The 18,945-nt window shown below is 39.5% G+C and overlaps 1 protein-coding gene across 1 annotated transcript in view; it reads right to left on the reverse strand.

The window, feature by feature from the left end:
* LOC140467340 (6-phosphofructo-2-kinase/fructose-2,6-bisphosphatase 2-like) overlaps nucleotides 1–18,945 on the reverse strand; it is a 90,485-nt gene that overhangs the window by 33,757 nt on the left and 37,783 nt on the right. Inside the window, exons 4-10 of the mRNA XM_072563633.1 lie at nucleotides 17,724–17,790; nucleotides 16,810–16,884; nucleotides 15,980–16,036; nucleotides 14,517–14,641; nucleotides 2,638–2,845; nucleotides 1,998–2,144; nucleotides 1,722–1,826 (exon numbers count right to left, since the gene is read on the reverse strand). Of these exons, the coding sequence (XP_072419734.1) occupies nucleotides 1,722–1,826; nucleotides 1,998–2,144; nucleotides 2,638–2,845; nucleotides 14,517–14,641; nucleotides 15,980–16,036; nucleotides 16,810–16,884; nucleotides 17,724–17,790 (784 nt within the window). The remainder of the gene's footprint in view (nucleotides 1–1,721; nucleotides 1,827–1,997; nucleotides 2,145–2,637; nucleotides 2,846–14,516; nucleotides 14,642–15,979; nucleotides 16,037–16,809; nucleotides 16,885–17,723; nucleotides 17,791–18,945) is intronic.

The following is an 18,945-nucleotide window of genomic DNA, read 5'->3' on the forward strand; positions in this document are numbered from 1 at the left end:
ACAAAGAAGTTAATGAAGTCAGTTCCAATTACAGTCAGAGGGAGAGGTGAACATTAAAATGCAAATTTTAAACATAAGGAACAGAACCTGGAACTTCTGACTGGAATTGTAAAGAGTTATGATGCAAATTGCTGCTTGAACTGCTTGACACAGCCAGCATAATCTAATGTGGTGTCTTGTAATTGCTTATGGTTAATGTAAATTGCTAAGGCCATTTGCCCAGTGCAAGTGGATGTCCAGGTTAAACAGGCATAAATTGAATGGCAGGACCAAATACTCATTAAAGGCAATGGGATTCGTAGAGCTTAGAAACAAGCCCTTTGGCTCACCATATCTATGCCAACTAACCAACACCAAACTACAGTAATCCCATTCACCTACACTTGGTCCATGGCCTATGTCCAAAATTTAGAACACTCACCCAGATGTTTAAAATGTTGAGGAAATAGCTACCTCCACCATCCTCTTGGGTAGCATGTTCCATATTTCCCCCACTCTTTGGGTGGAAAAATGTTTTCCCAGGTCTCTTTTAAACAACTTGCTCCTCAACTTAAAATTACGTCCTCTGGTCTTAGACAGATTTGCCTTGCAGATAGAGATTCTCATGATCTACTCTGTCTGTGTGTCTCATATGCAGCCCTCTCTCAGCCTCCTTGGCTCTAAAATAAACAAACCCAGCCCTTCCAGGCTTTCCTCAAACCTGAGACTTTTTATCCCAGGGAACAGCCTGGTGAATCTATTCTGCACTCTCTGTAATGCAATCATGTCCCTCCAATAGTATGCTGGCCAGAACTACACACAGTATTCCATCTGTGGCCTAATATTTTATAAGTTTGTCAGAAGACTTCCCTGCTCTGATAGTTTACACCTGGCTAATGAAGACAAATATGTAACTTGTACACCAAGGTCCCTTTGCTTCCGAGTAGTCCCTAGGGGCTGACCATTAATTGTGTGTGTCATAGAGTCATAGAGATGTACAGCATGGAAACAGACCCTTTGGTCCAACTTGTCCGTATCCCAACCCAATGAAGTCCCAACTGCCAGCACCTAGCCCATATCCCTCCAAACCCTTCCTATTCATATACCCATCCAGATGCCTTTTAAATGTTGCAATTGTACTAGCCTCCACCACTTCCTCTGGCAGCTCATTCCATACACGCACCACCCTCTGTGTGAAAAAGTTGCCCCTTAGGTCTCTTTTATATCTTTCCCCTCTCACCCTAAACCTATACCCTCTAGTTCTGGACTCCCCAATCCCAGGGAAAAGGCTTTGTCTATTTATCCTATCCATGTCCTTCAATTTTGTAAACCTCTATAAGGTCACCCCTCAGCCTCCGACGCTCCAGGGAAAACAGCCCCAGCCTGTTCAGCCTCTCCTTATAGCTCCCAATGAAGACACTCATCATCTATGATTTTTAAACAGATCTTAAAATTCTTTTGCAATACTTACTGTTAGTACTTTGTAAATGCAGCAGTTATAAGTTCGAGTTGTAGCCAACTGTAAGTTGCTGTGTGGGTTCCACAATCTAACAAGATACTAGCCCAAATATAAACCAAAAGCAGACTTACTAAATATAAACAAAGTATGCTTTTGGCTTATATTTAGTAACTCCCTCTTAAGGGATAGGCGTCTACTCTTCAGTGCTAAATTTTGATGCTGTGATCCCTATTACACCAACTTACAAAATTTTAAATATAGAAAATAACCCATACTCACACACCTCTCCACCTGGGTAACGGTAATGGTATTTGTCCTGGTCTCGCAGAGCAAATTCTTCTGGATATCGGTCCTGAATTTCACTGTAAGTCAATTCTTCACAAACACCCTTCAAAATGAGGTTAATCATATTTACTTGCAGACACCACGATACAAAAATGTAATACAATAGTATTTCCACAGTTTCCAAAATGTAAAGATAAATTTTAAACTGATTTTGTAATTAAAGTAGAAGTACTAATAAACTGACTTGGAAGTTGAAATTTTTTTTTGCACTTACAGCATCAAGCTCATTGAGAATTTTCCATTGTTCATAAGGAACCCCCAAGGCTTCTGCTGTTTGAATTGTTCGCTTCAGCTGACTAGTCCAAACTTTCAGGTCAGGAATTTTCTGTTCTTCAACAAATTTATGTAATGCTTCAGCATACTGTGGAAGAAAAATCAAGAAAATTAATACTTATTAATCAGTACAATTTATTTAAAAATTCTTTTTCAAATACAATGCCAATCAGTTCTTAAAATTTACTTGCACATAGTTAATCTATCTCAATGTTATTTATTGACCCAAGTTAGTTACTTTAGCTTGCAAAAGGCAAATCTCAAGTTTGCAAAGGAAAAAAAACATTAGTTAACGTTTCAGGTCCAGTGACCCTTCTTCAGAAGTTCGAAAGGAGGGTCACTGGACCCAAAAATTTGACTCTCCTATCTCTCCACAGATGCTACCAGAACTGCTGGGTTTCTTCAACAATTTCTGTCTTTGCTTCAGATTTCTACCATCTGCATTTCTTTGTTTTATTGTGGAAAATATTAATGTTGCTTCTGGCATTTGAACTTAACTGTAATTTTGTTATAAACAGTGCATCACTTCTATGCATTTTATTAAGCAAATAAGACTATTTAAATAAAACACTTTTCAGTACCTGTTTTCCTCGGTGTGATAACCCTGCATCACCGCCAAGCCTCCCAGCACTGTTGTATTCACTCTCTCCATGCCGACTCAGGTAGATTGTACGTGGATAGACATGAATGTTCATCAAGTAATAAACTATCTTACTTTGAATATAATCCTGGACTCTGTTCACTAGAAATCGTCGACCAACATTAATTACTTTAATGAAGGATAAATCCCTAAATTAAGAAAGCATAATCATAGATATTACACATTAATTAACATGAGCAGTCCAAATAAATTTTCACTTTTAGTTTCCCCAGATAAATTAAATGAAAAGCTAAAAAAAAAAGTTTAATAAACAACATCCAAAAGCATAAAAAAAGATGCAAATGGTGCAAAATCATCATAGCAAACAGCTTCACAGGTATAATAAAAGTAAAATCACCATATTCCTAGAGAAGCATCAGGCTGCTTTCTCATTACATCGAGAAAACAGATGGTGAGTCTGACCACTTTATGGTAACTTGAGCCAGTGTGGCAAGTGAACCCTCTCTGCTGGTGTTACTTTGCATCACAAACTACAAACAGCGCTAACCGATGCCCCATTACTCAACTTCACGCTGTTTTTAGTTATGTCACAGACACTGGTGAACCTTATTAGTGGTTTGGGATCCATTTGTAGCTATTTTCTAATCAACCTATTGAGAGATGTTATGATACATCTCTGGAACAGGTGAGATTTGAACCTCGGACTCCTGGCTCAGAGGTAGAGACACTATTACTTCAACGTGAGAGCCCTCAGGGTATGTTTGCATTCTTTCCCTGTAATTGTTATTTCACAGAAGTTTGCTCTTGCTATTCCAATGAAGCTGAAAATTATCACACTTAGCCTTTTATAGATTTAAAGGATCCATATTTTTTAACAATTTACAGTTAATCACTTTCCCAGCATGTACCATGGTATAAATTCAGCACTGGGGACATGATTTTGTAAACAAGCCTAGACAAGTTGTTGACCAGAGAAATCTGAAAAATATTGGTACAGCAAAGATGAAAGAGGCAATGGATGGAATGAAAATTGAGAAGCAGACGATATTGAAAATACTGGATATGCTTGAACTGGAAAAGTCACTTGGTCTGATATCTTGCATCCAAGGTTGCTGGAAAAGTGGAAGGTTTGCCATAATCTTCCAATCTTTTCTAATCATAGAGGGGATCCAGAGGAATTTTCCATGGCAAATTTAAAACCCTTATTCGTGGGTGAAACAGACATTCCAGGCAAATACAGCAGTCATCTTAAATTTGTTGGGGACAAAGTTCTCCAAAAAATTATCAGGGGAGGGAAAATATCATCAAGCCCTTGAAGAGGTTTAAGTAAATTAAGGAAAGGCAAGATGGACTTTAAAAAAGAGGTCATACTTGAATAATCTTATTGAATATTTGAAGAAATAACTGAGAAATTTGCAATTTTAAAGAAGTTTTGTGGTTTAGGTTGTGAATCAGGTTGTAAGTTTGCTTGCTGAGCTGGTATATTTGTTCAGCTGCTGCAGTGTGGTGGTAGGTTTTGGGCTACCATGATGCCTAGGGGCCGGAATAGTCTGGTCATCATCACCGAGATGTCTTTAATGTTTGGCAGTGTGGCTACAGTCTCAGGGCGTGTTGTGTCTTCTTGTTTAGGTCTGTTGTGTGAGAGTCAGCGAACTGCGTTTATCAGGTACCCGTCGTTCCTGAATACATTGTATTGATGATTTCCCCAAGCTTCTCATAATTCCTGGGTGCTGCCGAGCGTTGTGGCTCGTTTAAATAATGTCCTGATGCAGCTCCATTTGTGGATGTTGGGATGATTCCACCTGTAGTTGAGTATCTGGTAAGTGTGTGTGGCTTTCCTGTAGACGCTAGTCTGCAGCTCTCCATTGGCTTTTCAATTTACTATGACATCTAGGAAGTGGAGACTTGTTGTTCTCCTCCTCTTTGGTAAACTTGACACCAGTAAGTATGTTGTTTTTGTTTTTGTTTGTGTGCTTCTTCTAATTTGTTGCATTTCGTGACAACAAAATGTCATCCACATAACTGACCCCTGTATAACTACTCCTGCAAAGAGTCCTAATATTGGTGATACCATAGATATCCCATTGATTTGTTTATAGATCTTGTCTTTGAACGTGGTGTGAGGCACAGGTCTACTAGTTTGAGGATGTTGTCCTTGCTGATGGAGTTAGTGCTGTCAGGTGTTTGTGTTCTTGGTTCGCCTAGCGGTGAGGCCAGTGTTTCTTGGGCTGGGGTGAAGTTTATTGATGTGAATAAGGCCATCACATCAAAGGAAACCATGACCTTGTCATCCTCTACTTATTCACATCAACAGATCACCAAAATCAGGACTCTTAGCAGACGCGGTTATGCAGAGGTTAGAGCTTAGTGGGCGGCACAGTGGCACAGTGGTTAGCACTGCTGCCTCACAGCGCCAGAGACCCGGGTTCAATTCCCGCCTCAGGCGACTGACTGTGTGGAGTTTGCACATTCTCCCAGTGTCTGCGTGGGTTTCCTCCGGGTGCTCCGGTTTCCTCCCACAGTCCAAAAGATGTGCAGGTCAGGTGAATTGGCCATGCTAAATTGCCCGTGTTAGGTAAGGGGTAAATGTAGGGGTATGGGTGGGTTACGCTTCAGCGGGTCGGTGCGGACTTGTTGGGCCGAAGGGCCTGTTTCCACACTGTAATGTAATGTAATCTAATCTAATCAAACACAATCCAGCCCAAACTTTAGGGTTGGTATGTGGATGACCACTTTGTCATCATGAAATGCAAGAATTTTTTTAAAAACCCCACAAATACAAACAACATCCTTACTGGTACAAAGTTCACTGAACAAAAAGAGAACAACAACAGACTCCCCTTTCTAGATATCACAGGAAAATGAAAGGTCAATGGAGAACTGCAGACCAGCATCTACAGGGAAGGCACACACACACTCACCAGATACCCAACTACAGGAGCAATCATCCCAACACCCACAAACAGAGCTGCATCAGGACATTTAATTAAGCCACAACACACTGCAGCACCTAGGGACTACGAGAAACCAAGAAAAAAAATACCTATACAATGTATTCAGGAACAACGGGTACCCAATAAGCAGTCCACGATTCCTACACAACAGACCTAAACAAGAAGACACAACACGCACAGAGACTCTCTCCACCCTGCCATACATTAAAGACATCTCGGTGATGATGACCACTCCAGCCCCTAGGCATCACGGTAGCCCAAAACCTACCATCACACTGAAACAGCTCCTGATGAATTTAAAGGATCCCTACCAGCAACTAGCAGAACGAGTGTCATTTACAAAATTACCTGCAAGGACTGCAACAAACATTACATGGGTCAAACAGGCAGGAAACTAGCCACCAGCATACATGAGCAACAACTAGCCACCAAAAGACATGACCAACTTTCACTAGTATCTATACACACAGAAAAAGAGGGACACCAGTTCGACTGGGACAATACATTCATCCTGGGACAGGCTAAACAAAGTCACAAATGGGAATTCCTAGAGGCCTGGCATTCAAACCAGAACTCCAATAAAAAACATAGCCATTTGTACCCCATTTATCAGCCTCTCAGAAAAAGAAATGAAGTGAAGGGAGAAAAGAAATGAAAGGAGAAGATATTATCAGAATGGGCCTACTCTTGATATCAATTCCTAAATTCTAACAGCAATGAAGGAGGGGACCTTAAATGGTTGCTGGATATTATGATTTGGGAAAACAAGGAAACATGACATCATTGCAAGCTGGACATTGTTAAGGTTATGTACAACCATCACAACAGACCAAGACACACAAAATAGCAAGCGGGACAGAATACCAGCGCTTCATCAGAGGCTTACTGCTGATGTTACCTAGCATGGTGATGAAACGTCTGAGAACAAATCTACCAGCTCAGTGAGCAAACTTGCAACCTGATAACTGAGAAGGTTGATGAAAGGAATAATATCAAAATAAATCTCACAAAGTACTTGCCAAAATACCATTTAAAAGGCTTGTTAATTATATTCTGGCCCATAGAACAGCAGAGTCAATGTTGACTGGGAAAGGAACACTGTCTTGAAAGCAGGGAGTTATGACAGATAAATATTTTTTATCCCGGAAGATATGTTCCACGGCAATACTAGGGCTATTGTGTTTTTTTCAAAATATGTATAAGTGACTTGTATATCGCAATACTGAGTAATTTGCTAATCATACCAAATTTGGAGAAGTGGTGAACTTTGAGGGTGATACTAATCTTCCGCAACAGGACACAGGCTAGCAGAACGGGCAGACAAGTGGAAAATGATATTTAACAGAAAAGGATGAGGCAATGCATTTTAGGCAAATAGATTTGGAGAGGTAATACCTCATGACACATCTCTAAATTGTGTGTGCAGGCACAGAGGGAGTGATGGTCCTGGAATGCATTTGAGTCAATCTTTGAAGATGTCAGGAAATGTTGTGAAAAAGATTAGCAAAGCATATCAAATCTAGGGCCTCAAAAATTAAAGTATTGAGTACAAAAATAGGGAGGTTATTCAGAACCTTTATAAAGTTCGGGTTAATTCACAACTAAAATGTTGCACCAAATATTGGGCACCACACTTTAGGAAGGATATGATAATATTCCAAATGAAAGGTTATAGTTGTTTGCATTGTCTTCTTTAGTTTAAAGGAAATCAGCATGCTCTGGAAACAGTGGATAATATTGCATTGAACTGTGTCCTGCAACAGGTTAGGTGATAGTTGCCATAGGAACAGGGAGCCCAGGTGAGAACTTATTGAACCATTGTGCCACATTTCACAACTGAATACAAAGAGGAATAGCTGTCCTGCCTTGAGTAGCCTTTAAGCAGCCTGATACCCAGGCAGTCTGGCAAGGCTGGGAGAAGAAATTATCAGAATGGGCCTACTCTTGATATCAATTCCCAAATTCTAACAGCAATGAAGGAGGGGACCTTAACTGGTTGCTGGATATTATGATTTGGGAAAACAAGGAAACATGACATCATTGCAAGCTGCAGATTGTTGAGTTTATGGTCAACTACAACCATAGAACAGGAGGTAGACAGAGAGGAAGTTTGAGAAAGGAATAGTATATTGCGCATCCTCTCAGCTCCACAGTTGATCCCTCTAGCTCTCACCTCTGGGTCACCTCACCCACTATCAAAGGGGCAACACACACCCAAGTACATATGTAACATGCGTCTCCCTTTATTTGCAAACTCCCCTTTATATATATATTATTGACACATGCAACAATTATAACTATTATACAAGTATCATAGCCAACATATACATTGTCAGGATAAAAAAAGAAAAACGCCATCCTTCCATTATTTACATTGACACAGTCAGTTTCTGAGGAGGATAGCAAATCCTAGAAGACCATCTTTTTGTCTCAGGAATCTTTGCCAATGGGTTTCCTGGACTTCTGGTAGCTCCGGTTTGTCTGCTGGTCCGTCCCTCTCTGATTGGCTGCTGTTGCCCTGCATAGAGTGTCTCCTCCAGACCAGTTCATCCCTAGTCTGCACTATGCTAAGATGACGGTCCCTATTTGAGTTACCACCACAGCAGGGATCCATTTCTCCCCAGATATATAAAATTCAGGCCAATGTGGTTTCTCATCTTTGGAATACCTTCGATCGCAAGGTTCCCACCCTTCTTATCTTGTCTTTGATTTTGTTCTAGCACTTCTCTGGTCTCTTCCAGTTGCAGTAAGTCAAATATGGTCCTCAGCTAGTGGTTGAACATTAAAAATGCTGCTAAATATTGAGTCATCACATGTAGCATGTTCCTGTACACGCTGAGGAACTTGTTGCGGTGCCATTCCTGTGAAATCTCACTTTCAGAGAGCTTTAAGGCTTGCTTCAAGGTTTGAACAAATCTCTCTGTCTGGTCATTTGTCACAAGGTAATATAGAGCCAATCTCACATGTCTGACTCCACGAATTTCCAGGTACTCCATGAACTCTTGTGCAACAAACTGTGGACCATTGTCATTCACAACTTGTTCGGTGGAACTGGGGTGGAAGGTTTCTGAACCTGGCAATTATTTCATCCAGTTGGCCTATCATCACTTCTGCTGATACAGAATTCTTGACGGCATCATCGGGTCACTTGGAGTGGGCATCAAATGACCACTAGTAATATCCATTCCTCTACTGGTCCCATGAAAGTGACATGAATCCACAGCAATGGTGATGGAGGCCAGTCACTTGGGCAAAGGGGCGACAATGGTGGAGTCTTCCTTACTAATGCACAAGATTCACATGATCCCACTTCTCAATCTGGGAGTTCACATTCGGCCACCAAAAATAGCTCCTGCCTTTTCTTTCATTTGCTCCATGCAGGGGTGCCCTTGGTATTCTTGTTCCTGTTCCTTTCCTCCCACAAGGAGAGGGATAACAACTCTCTTTCTCAAAATTAAATACTCGCCTACTATAGATAACTCTCACCTCCTGGACAGGTAAGGGTGTAATTCTAGGCAGTTTCTCAACACTAAACTCATTTCGGGTAATGTTCTGCACTTGACTTGCTCATACTGTTACCTTGTCTTCCTGGGGAAAAGTGCATCATTTTCAGGCTGTATCTGGTTCCAGACAGGAGCATCTTTATTTCCTGGTAGTGGTAACCTTGGTAAAGCATCTGCATTGTTGTCCTTCTCTAGCTGTCAGCATCTGATTTCATATGAGTAGATAGACAGAGATGGTGCCCATCTCTGCAAGCATGCTGCTGCTATTGACTATATTCCTGTATACAGGTCAACAATGGAGGCTAGCAGCTTGTAGTCTATCAAAAGCACAAAATGACTACCATAGGGGAAATGGATGAACTTAATATAGAACACAATGCTCAAATCCTTCTTTTTCCACTTGAGTATACCTACCCTCCGTCTTCATTAGTCACTTTCATGCGAGCACAGTGGGCCTTCCCTCTCTATTTTGCAAGATGTGTGCCAGTACAGCACCAACCCCATAAGGTGAGATGTCACACCCCAACTGCAGTGGCAACTGCAGGTCAAAATAAATCAACACTTCAGACCACCTTAAGACTTGCTTCACCTCCCAGTAAGCCACGTCACATTTCTAGTTTCATTTCCATGGTCAGCCTTTTCCTAGCAATCAATGGAGGGTTTTAGCACTGTTGCCAGATCGGACTCAAACTGGACATAATAGCTTTACAAGTCCCAAGAACGATCTCAGTTGAGACATAATTTCTAGTTTAGGGGCATTTATGATAGCCTTCATCTTCTTGGCTATGACATGGCCCAGGTACACTCTGGAGTCTTTTAAAAAGAAAACTCTCATTTTTCCCTTTTTACTTGAAGGCCACATTTCTACAACTTTTTTAGGGATTGAGTTTCTCAAATGCTCATCTGCTAAGGATCCAGTAACAAAAATATTGTTTAGGTCTACTAAAAATTTGGTTCATGGCCTTCTGGAATACAGCAAGTGCTAATGTGATGACAAAAGGCAGTGGTTTGCAGCAGAGCAATGTCCCGTGTGTCACTATTGTCAGCAAGGGCTGGGACTCCTTCATGAACAGCCATCCACAAGTAGGCTTGAGACAGATCCATCTTTGAGAATTTCTTTCCCCCAGCCAGTCCACGAAACAAGTCCTCAAAATGTGGAAGTGGATATTGACCTTAAAGTTACTACAAATGCTCACCGTACCATTTATTTTTAAGACCAGGACAATTTGAGTGGCCCACTAATGGTTACTGGTTCCACTTTCACCAGCCATACCAGTTCTGTCTCCACTTTGGGCCGAATGGCATACAGTACTGAACAGGGCTTCAGATTCCTTGGACAAGCCTCTCATTTCACCCAAAGTTTAACTTCATTTTCCCTTATATTTGTCCAAAATCTAATCAACTCATTTTTGAGTCTGCCAGCCCATTAGCCACATGTTAATTTAACTTTTATTTTCTGTAACCAGGTGCCAAATCTGGTTACACTTTGGCACACTCACTCCTTAGCTGTACTTATACCAGTACATAGCTGTTCAGTGGCATTAATTGTCCCATGTATGTCCAAAGTGTAATCTTGGCAGGTTTCAATGGCAATGCCTTTAACTTTTCTTTATATATAGATTCAGGAATCAGACACACCACTGCACATGAATCCACTTGCATCTTTATTGTCTTGCCTTCTAATTTTGGAAGAGCCCAGAAATCAGCTTCATCCTGTAGCAACAGGATGTTTAGCTGTTCCGCTACTCTGTTTCTCCCACAGACAAAGCTGACCCCCGTTCTACTCCTTGGCTGGTGGCATGTACTTTATACCTTGTCCTCTAAATTATATCATTTAAATACTCCTTTTCCTGCTTAATTTGTGCTTGGCAATAACCCACTGGCTGACACCTGCAGCACTGGGCTTCTTAAGACAAACACGTTGACTCCTTTTGGCCACTCTTACAGCATTTTACAGTTAGTTCTGCACTCTGCCAAGTTTCCACTACTTTTTCACTCGGGTGACAATAGTCAATTGGGTTGCTATGTTGGCAGACAACTTCATCGAGGTAGCCATTTGAAAGCTGCCCCGCTAAATCCAGGTCTCTCCTTGTTAGTAGCTTCCACTAAATGGCTTGACACCAGAGGCCACAAACCAAACCAAACGCTTTAAAAATTCACAAAGTTCTGCGAACATCTTTAAGGCAGGTACAGATTGGGCAATGGACTATCCTTCGTGCTGCATCTTTTTTAAAAAAACTGAAAATTCTGCAATCATCAGTGGCTTTTGTGCAGAATAACTCCAACACATTTCATTGTTCCTGCTAAGTCTTCTGTGGGTTTCTCTGGTTTCACTAGACTTGTTAGAATTGTGAAACTCTTGCTCTCAAAAGGTACTCAAGAAAACCAGCAGGTGACTCCACTGTACCATACACACTCCCTCTCTCTCACACACACACACACAAACCTTCTCCTCTCATACATAAGCTCTCTCTCATGCGTGCACACATGCACTTCCTGCACCCTCTCACAGGCTTATATCCCATCTCTCTCTTTCTCTCTCTCTCTCTCACACACACACACACAACCAAGGTTAAAAATCACACAACACCAGATTATAGTCCAAAAGGTTTATTTGGAAGCACTAGCTTTTGGAGCGCTACTCCTTCAAGAGGTGATTGTGGAGAATAAGATTCTAAGACACAGAATTTATAGCAAAGGTTTACAGTGTGGTGTAACTGAAATTATACTTTGAAAAAGACCTGGATTGTTTATTAAGCAAGCTTACACACACTTTTTCACATACACTCACACCCACTTGCACACACCCACTCGGTCTCCCCTGCATATCCGCATATGTAAATTTATGGGGTGGATCTGTAGTTGCAGAATTACATTTTATTTTGCTCAAAAACTGCATAAATCCATGTGAGATTCTGATAGTCCCACTTTAGAAAGAAAACTGACTCAACATTGGGACAGACTTTAAGTTCACACCTTTAATACATTGTCTGAGTTCCATAACTGGATTAGTGGTGCTGGAAGAGCACAGCAGTTCAGGCGGCATCCAACGAGCAGCGAAATCGACGTTTCGGGCAAAAACCCTTCATCAGGACCCATCGATTTCGCTGCTTGTTGGATACTGCCTGAACTGCTGTGCTCTTCCAGCACCACTAATCCAGTATTTGGTTTCCAGCATCTGCAGTTATTGTTTTTACCTCTCTGAGCTACCATAACACCTATTGTTAGATATATTGAAGCCACCTTGAGAATGTAACTTAAAAGGAGTTTTCAGATTTTCATATTAAAGAGCCTAAAACAGCATATCCCATCTGAAAAGATGCAAGACTTAATGTAAGTTTGTTTAATATTCATTACAACTGTGACACTGTAACCCTTTTGCTATAAATTCTGTGTCTTCTGGTCCTACTCCGCAATCACCTGAAGAGGCAGTGCCTCAAAAGCTCATGCTTTTAAATAAACCTGTTGGACTATAACGATTTTTAACTTTGTCCACGCCAGTCCAACACCGGCACCTCCAAATCAAGAAAACCGGCCGCATTATATCTTGACCCACTTTATTCACCTTTAAATGCACATCAAAACATTCGGTGTACACATCCAACACTCCTTCAAATGGTCCTATCGTTTCAAATTGGCACCTATCCCCATTTTTGTTTCCTGCCGGTGGGAGTTTTTGCACTAAAGTCTAGTAGCTGCTCGCATCCCAAGACCTCTTGGTGAATGTTCTCTGTGCAGACCTCTCCTTTACTGAGTGTGTTAGTGTACCACTCTTCCCTGCTGTCGACCACAGCCCAAGTCCTCCATGACTTCATGTCGATTTCAGTCAGTGAGTGAGTACTGAAGAAGGGCTTATGCCCGAAACGTCAATTCTCCTGCTCCTTGGATGCTGCCTGACCTGTTGCGCTTTTCCAGCAATACATTTTTCAGCAGTGAGTGAGTACTGCCCTCTTCAGCTATTGGCTGTGACCCTGCCCCTCGTGACCGCTTCCCTCAATGCTACCTCCTCAAACTTGCACCATTTCTGAAGTTCAAAAAGAAACCAGCAGTCACACAGTTTGTGGACTGGATCCCATTCTTGTCACCAGTTATTGTGTTTGTAACTAGAGTATGATATGTACAAAGGGTAAACTTGAACAGGGAATACTTTATCCTCTCAGCTCCACTGTCAGTCCAAGACTACCCCTCTAGCTCCCATCTCTGGGTCACTTAACCTGCATCCAACCCTTCATCAAATGGTCTTAAAGGGCTACACACACCCAACTACATACATAACAGAAATGACTGTGGACTTTTACCTAAAAAGACTAACATTTTGGAGAGTGTTTCATAATCTATATTTGCAGTGTGGGGCCACCAGTCACATTATATAGTTTTATTTCTTGCAGTTTAATATCTTATTGGCTAACTAAATACTGTTTAGTAGCAGTCTTAAAACTTGATGTCTTGTAATGATACTCTTAAGTTGCTTTTGGGAATTTAAGTATCTTTTTAAAAAGTTAATGGTCTGTACAGGATTTCTAACAGTAAAGGTAGTTTAAAGGGTGCCCAGGAGATTTACCAGAATTTTACTTAAAGGTTAGATTACAGAAGCTGGAAACGTTCTCCATGGGATTAATGGAAATTGGCAGGGAGGTTTGATTGATATGTTCATGATTACATCAGGTTTGGATAATGCGGACTTGGAAAGAATGCTCCAATTAGCTGATATTACAAGAAATAGGAGATAGTTGGTAGCTGACAGCTTTTCACCATGATCGGGGAGTCTAAAACTAGAGGGCATAACATTAAGGAGAGAGCAGAACGTTATAAAAAGTGTACAGAGGAGAATCTTTTCACACAGAGGGTGGTGACTGTCTGGAATGGGCTGCCAGAGGTCGTGGTTGAAGCGAGTACAATTTTGTCATTTAAGAAACATTTGGACCGGTACACGAATAGGATAGGAATGGAGGGATATGGACCAAGCACAGACAAATTGAACTAGTTTAAATTGCGAAAACTGGATGGCATGAACAAGTTGAGCCAAAGTGTCTGTTTCCATGCTGTCAACCTCTATGACATTATAAAAATTCAAGTTCTTGGCAAACAATGCAGGACAAAAAGTAAGAAAGAACATTTTTACAATAAGTGGTCATGGAACTCTCTGCCCATGAGCAAGGAGGAATCAAAGACAATGAAGAGTGTCAAAAGGAAATTGATTGGGCACTCAAAGGAAATAAACTTACAAAGCTCTAAGAATAGAAGCAGAGAAAGGAACTGACTGGATTGCTGTGTGGTAGGCCAACTTAAACTTGATAGACTGTCTCTACATAAATGACTTAAGAACATAATACATTCAACAAGAAGCTGATCATAATTTAAGCCACCTGATAATAATCGAATATTTATTTTAAAACCCTTACTTGTCGTAATTATCAGGATCCAGTGGCTCATAGGTGATTTCGTAACATTTAATTCGTTTGAGGAAATCATCCATAATACGGTCTTGATCACATTCTGCATAATCTGGGCTTGATACCTTCACCTCCTGTACATATATGTGAAAGGTCTTATACTTGCTATATCAGACAATGCTTACATATAGAATCAGCAATAAATAATGCGTCTATAATTTTCTAAATTCTGACATTCTCTTGGATTGGCAAAGACATTGCATCAATAAATGTTTAGGATGTCATTGCTCCTGGTGAGACCAAATGCCTGTATAATCAGATTAGGTATGTAATCTAAGAAAAAGACCCTTAGTTGTAACTCTAATTTATTGCAAGTCACAGCAGCACCATTCAGATATAAAACAGAGGAAAATGAAACAAGGGATTAGGTACATGATTTCAATATTGTTTTAAAAATATTGACTTTATTGATACTGTGGTTAATCAACAGTGATATCAACCTCCCTCCAGCTCTGCATATCCAAGAAACATTCCACCACAAATAGTTAAGGCTACACTTGAGTAAATTACTGTATACAAGGTGATCCAGAGGCCCTCAATACCAAGCAAAGAGGGAGGTGAAGTGTTGAAACATGGGGATTTGGAGGAGGGAGTCGGGGTGGGGCGTGAGGTTGAGAGATGACACATCATCAATTCTACCTACATAATTTTTTTCTAAAAAAAAGGTTCCTTACCATTTTGAACTTGCTGCCCTATGTCCATTAAAGCAGCTTTCAAACACTGTTGTAATTGATACTACTGAGTTATGTAACAGAATTTTAAAAAACACTATTCTCAATTATCTATAATAACAGAAGAAAGTACTTCCTGATTCTGCTTTAAAATTTATTTAAGATGCTTTTTTCTGATGAGGAAAAGGATGTAAAATAAAATATCCCCTTCCAGACTTTCATTCACCTTTAATAAGCAGAACAGCTTAAAAAGCTGCACAGCGAATGTAATCAATGTAAGTTAATGGGAAACCAAACAAAGTGGAGATTTCCCAGCATGAGACCACTGCTGTGGGCAAAACTTTTAAAAGGCAGCATATTGGCAGAGTTTGAACACATGCTTCCCCTTGTTCATAGATTCCATTATACTTGATTATAAGAAAGTAAATCTTCTGACATTTGTCATAAAAACAGATTTCATAGGACAACGTAACCTAATGACATTCAGCATGACAAGGTAGCAAAGTCTGAATATTAGAGGCCCACAGTAACAGCATTCTCCATGTAGCATGCAGTATCAGCTGTGACAATGTGCAGAAAAGTCAAATAGAAGCCAAACTCTTTGTCACAAAGAAACAGGAGAAAACAAAATCAGACAGTGAACTGCTATAATTTACTACAGCAGGGATGATGGAATTTCTTTTACAAGAAAATAGTTTGTTAGATCTTTATTGGGAGGAATCTCTGGATGCTATTACATACCTTGATATTTGCAGCAATAACTTCTGGGTCATCACAGACAGATTCAACAAAGAACACCTGGGAAAAAAGTTATTCTTGCTTAGTTAAGCAGTCAACTAAAATCATGTAATACCTAAATATTTCTCATAATCAATGCCATAGCAATTGCAGTCAATTTCTATAAAAATGTAAAATCTTTGGTAAAATTTCTTTTATGAGAAATTCATGAAGAATTCACTAAGAACCTTCTACTCTACAAATTAATGCTTCAGTAGACTCTGTAGATATTTCAATTTTTTCTTCAGTCACAGGATTTGGCGGTTGCTGGAAAAGCCAGCATTTATTGCCCATCCCTGACAACTATTCAAATGAGCCACCTTCTAAAGAATCGAGTAGTTTCTGGGTCATTTCAAAAGATAGTTAGGATGCAACAAATTGCTTTGGTTTCCTGAGAGGGTGGGTGACAGACACAGATTTTCTCCCCAGAAACCAGATGGGTTTTACAACAATCCAGAGGTTTTGTAGTCACCAGTACTAATATTAATTTTGTACACGGATTATTCAATGAACTGAATTGAAATTCCCTGACTGCCATAACAGGTTTAGAATTCATGTCTCTGGATGACCAGTTTACATCTTCAAGTCTTAAATGCCATAACATAATCACTGTACTACATTTCTATCACTCGTTGCTTTAACTCACAAAATTATGAATGAATAAATAAAGATAATGTTAACAAGCACTCTAAGTTGAATTGATACATTTGGACAAAATATTTACTTTGACAGTAGTTAAAATTATTCTGTTAATACCAACAAAAGAAAACTTGCTCCTTCTTCTGATTTCTAACCTTAAATGCATTATCACGTACAAAACTCAGGATTAAATCTCTTCTTTCTCTAGTTGTGTTAGTTGCATCAAAGACCTGGGATAGAGAAATAAAATGAAAAAAATTATATTGACTTTAAATCTATACACAAATTATATTTTTACTGAATAGAAATAATGATCTCTCAAAACTATGAGAGAACATGACCCTTCATTAAAAAGAAAACAATATTTTTAATACTAATGTCATATTTCCAATGCGAACTTCAATTTTGTTTTGTTAAACTATCACTTCAGGTGATTAGCCACATTATGTGCCGGTGGGTGTGCTGTCTAGTGCTACACTGAAGTATAGGGGTGTGTTTAAGACAGGAGGAATGACTAGCCAATATAGTGTAATGACAGTCAGATCTTATATCATTCATCAGATTCTTCTCTGAGATCTTTATTATAAACCTGTATTATAAACCACAGGGTAGCAACTTGGAGCAGCATTGGAAGGAAGGGATAGTAATAACACAGTACCCATAATGGAACAGAATAAGAATAGGAGCAGCAACAAAGAATAAAGTTAGTGGATAAACATGGAACAAGAAATGGGATGCATTTCGCAATTCCTCTTTTGCTTTGAGATAACTCATTCATAACTTGCAGCATTAATTTCCCATTCCATGACAATTCTGTTGTCCACACAACCTAACAAAACTGGTAAAACTTCTACGTTAATACATACAATGCAATAAGTATAAAATTAATTCACATATTTGTTTAGACACAGCTATGAACATATGCAATATTAGAAACTATAAGAAAATAATTTAATGTTTCAATGAAATAGTCTAAGTGCACACTTTTATTCTTTGTTGCTGAATATCAAAATAAATGACAAAAAAAATAAGTTGCCAACATAAGCATAACAATTTTAAAACATCTTACTGCAATCTGTCCCTTTTCATCTGTAAGGTAGGTTTTCACATCCTTCAAGGCATCTAAGGCACACTGTCTATTGAAAGCAAAGGGAAAATTAATATTTGAACAAATAGCTCTTGTATAGTAGAATTGATTTTGAATACGAATGTCAGGATTTGCCAAGTTTCTCTCTGCAAAAGTGAAACAGGCACAATAAAATCACAGCTCTCTGCAGCACTGAGCATACCCTAAGATGATATGCAATGCTCTCCATAGTGCTCATAATGGTTCTTTTTAAAATTTCACATGTGCCATCTAGAAGGTTGATGCTGTTTCATTACATTACTAAATGTCTACAAAGTTCAGTAATTTTCTCATGAGATTAGCCCAATAAATCACAAGAAGACAGCGAATAGCATGTAAATTAACTAGTCAACACCACAACATGCATTTTGAATCAGACTATCTTACACAGTATGTATTCTATTAGCAAAGTAAGTCTTCTGTGCTTTAAAGTTTCCCCAATATTGTGGGAATATATTCATTCTTTTGGTCACTGTTTTTTCTCCTGTGACTTGAACAATCATATTCCTTTTTGTTTTTCTCCTTTGTGCAGTGAACTTCATGATGTAGTCACCTCCAAGTAAAAGGAAAGATAGTGTCTTGACACGAGTTTTGATCATTCTGGTGTGAAATGGACAGTGGGTGGTTATGAAAACAGAGGTGATACCTTTTTCTTCTCATATTTTGATATAAACTGCACAATGCATAGAATATGGTACTGACTACAGTTCCTTCACAATTTATGTAAAAAAGTGCTAATTCGGTGACACAAGTGACACAAGTGCTCAACTTAACAGATCATTAATATCCAAGGTTGATTTAAATTTTGGCTGAGGTAAGAAGTTTCCACTCAAATTGCTTACAACTTCATACTCAAACTCTGAATTGCCTAGCCCTTGGCACTAAATTCAACACTTAGTTTACTTAACCTTTCTCACCACTTTTAATATTCTTTGAGATCCGAACTGAAATTCACTTTTTTGACCAAACTTTTGATAGGACCTACTACACTTTTGCTCTTAAGCTTGATGTGTTTTCTCAACATTTCTGTGAAGGAGTTATAAATGAACAAACATGAATTCAAGTACTTGACAAATTCAGTGCCCTAGAGCACAACAGGGAGAAAGTGAGGACTGCAGATGCTGGAGATCAGAGTAGAGAGTGTGATACTGGAAAGATACAGCAG

The sequence above is a fragment of the Chiloscyllium punctatum genome, chromosome 45 (genome assembly GCF_047496795.1).
Source record: "Chiloscyllium punctatum isolate Juve2018m chromosome 45, sChiPun1.3, whole genome shotgun sequence".
NCBI lineage: Eukaryota > Metazoa > Chordata > Chondrichthyes > Orectolobiformes > Hemiscylliidae > Chiloscyllium > Chiloscyllium punctatum.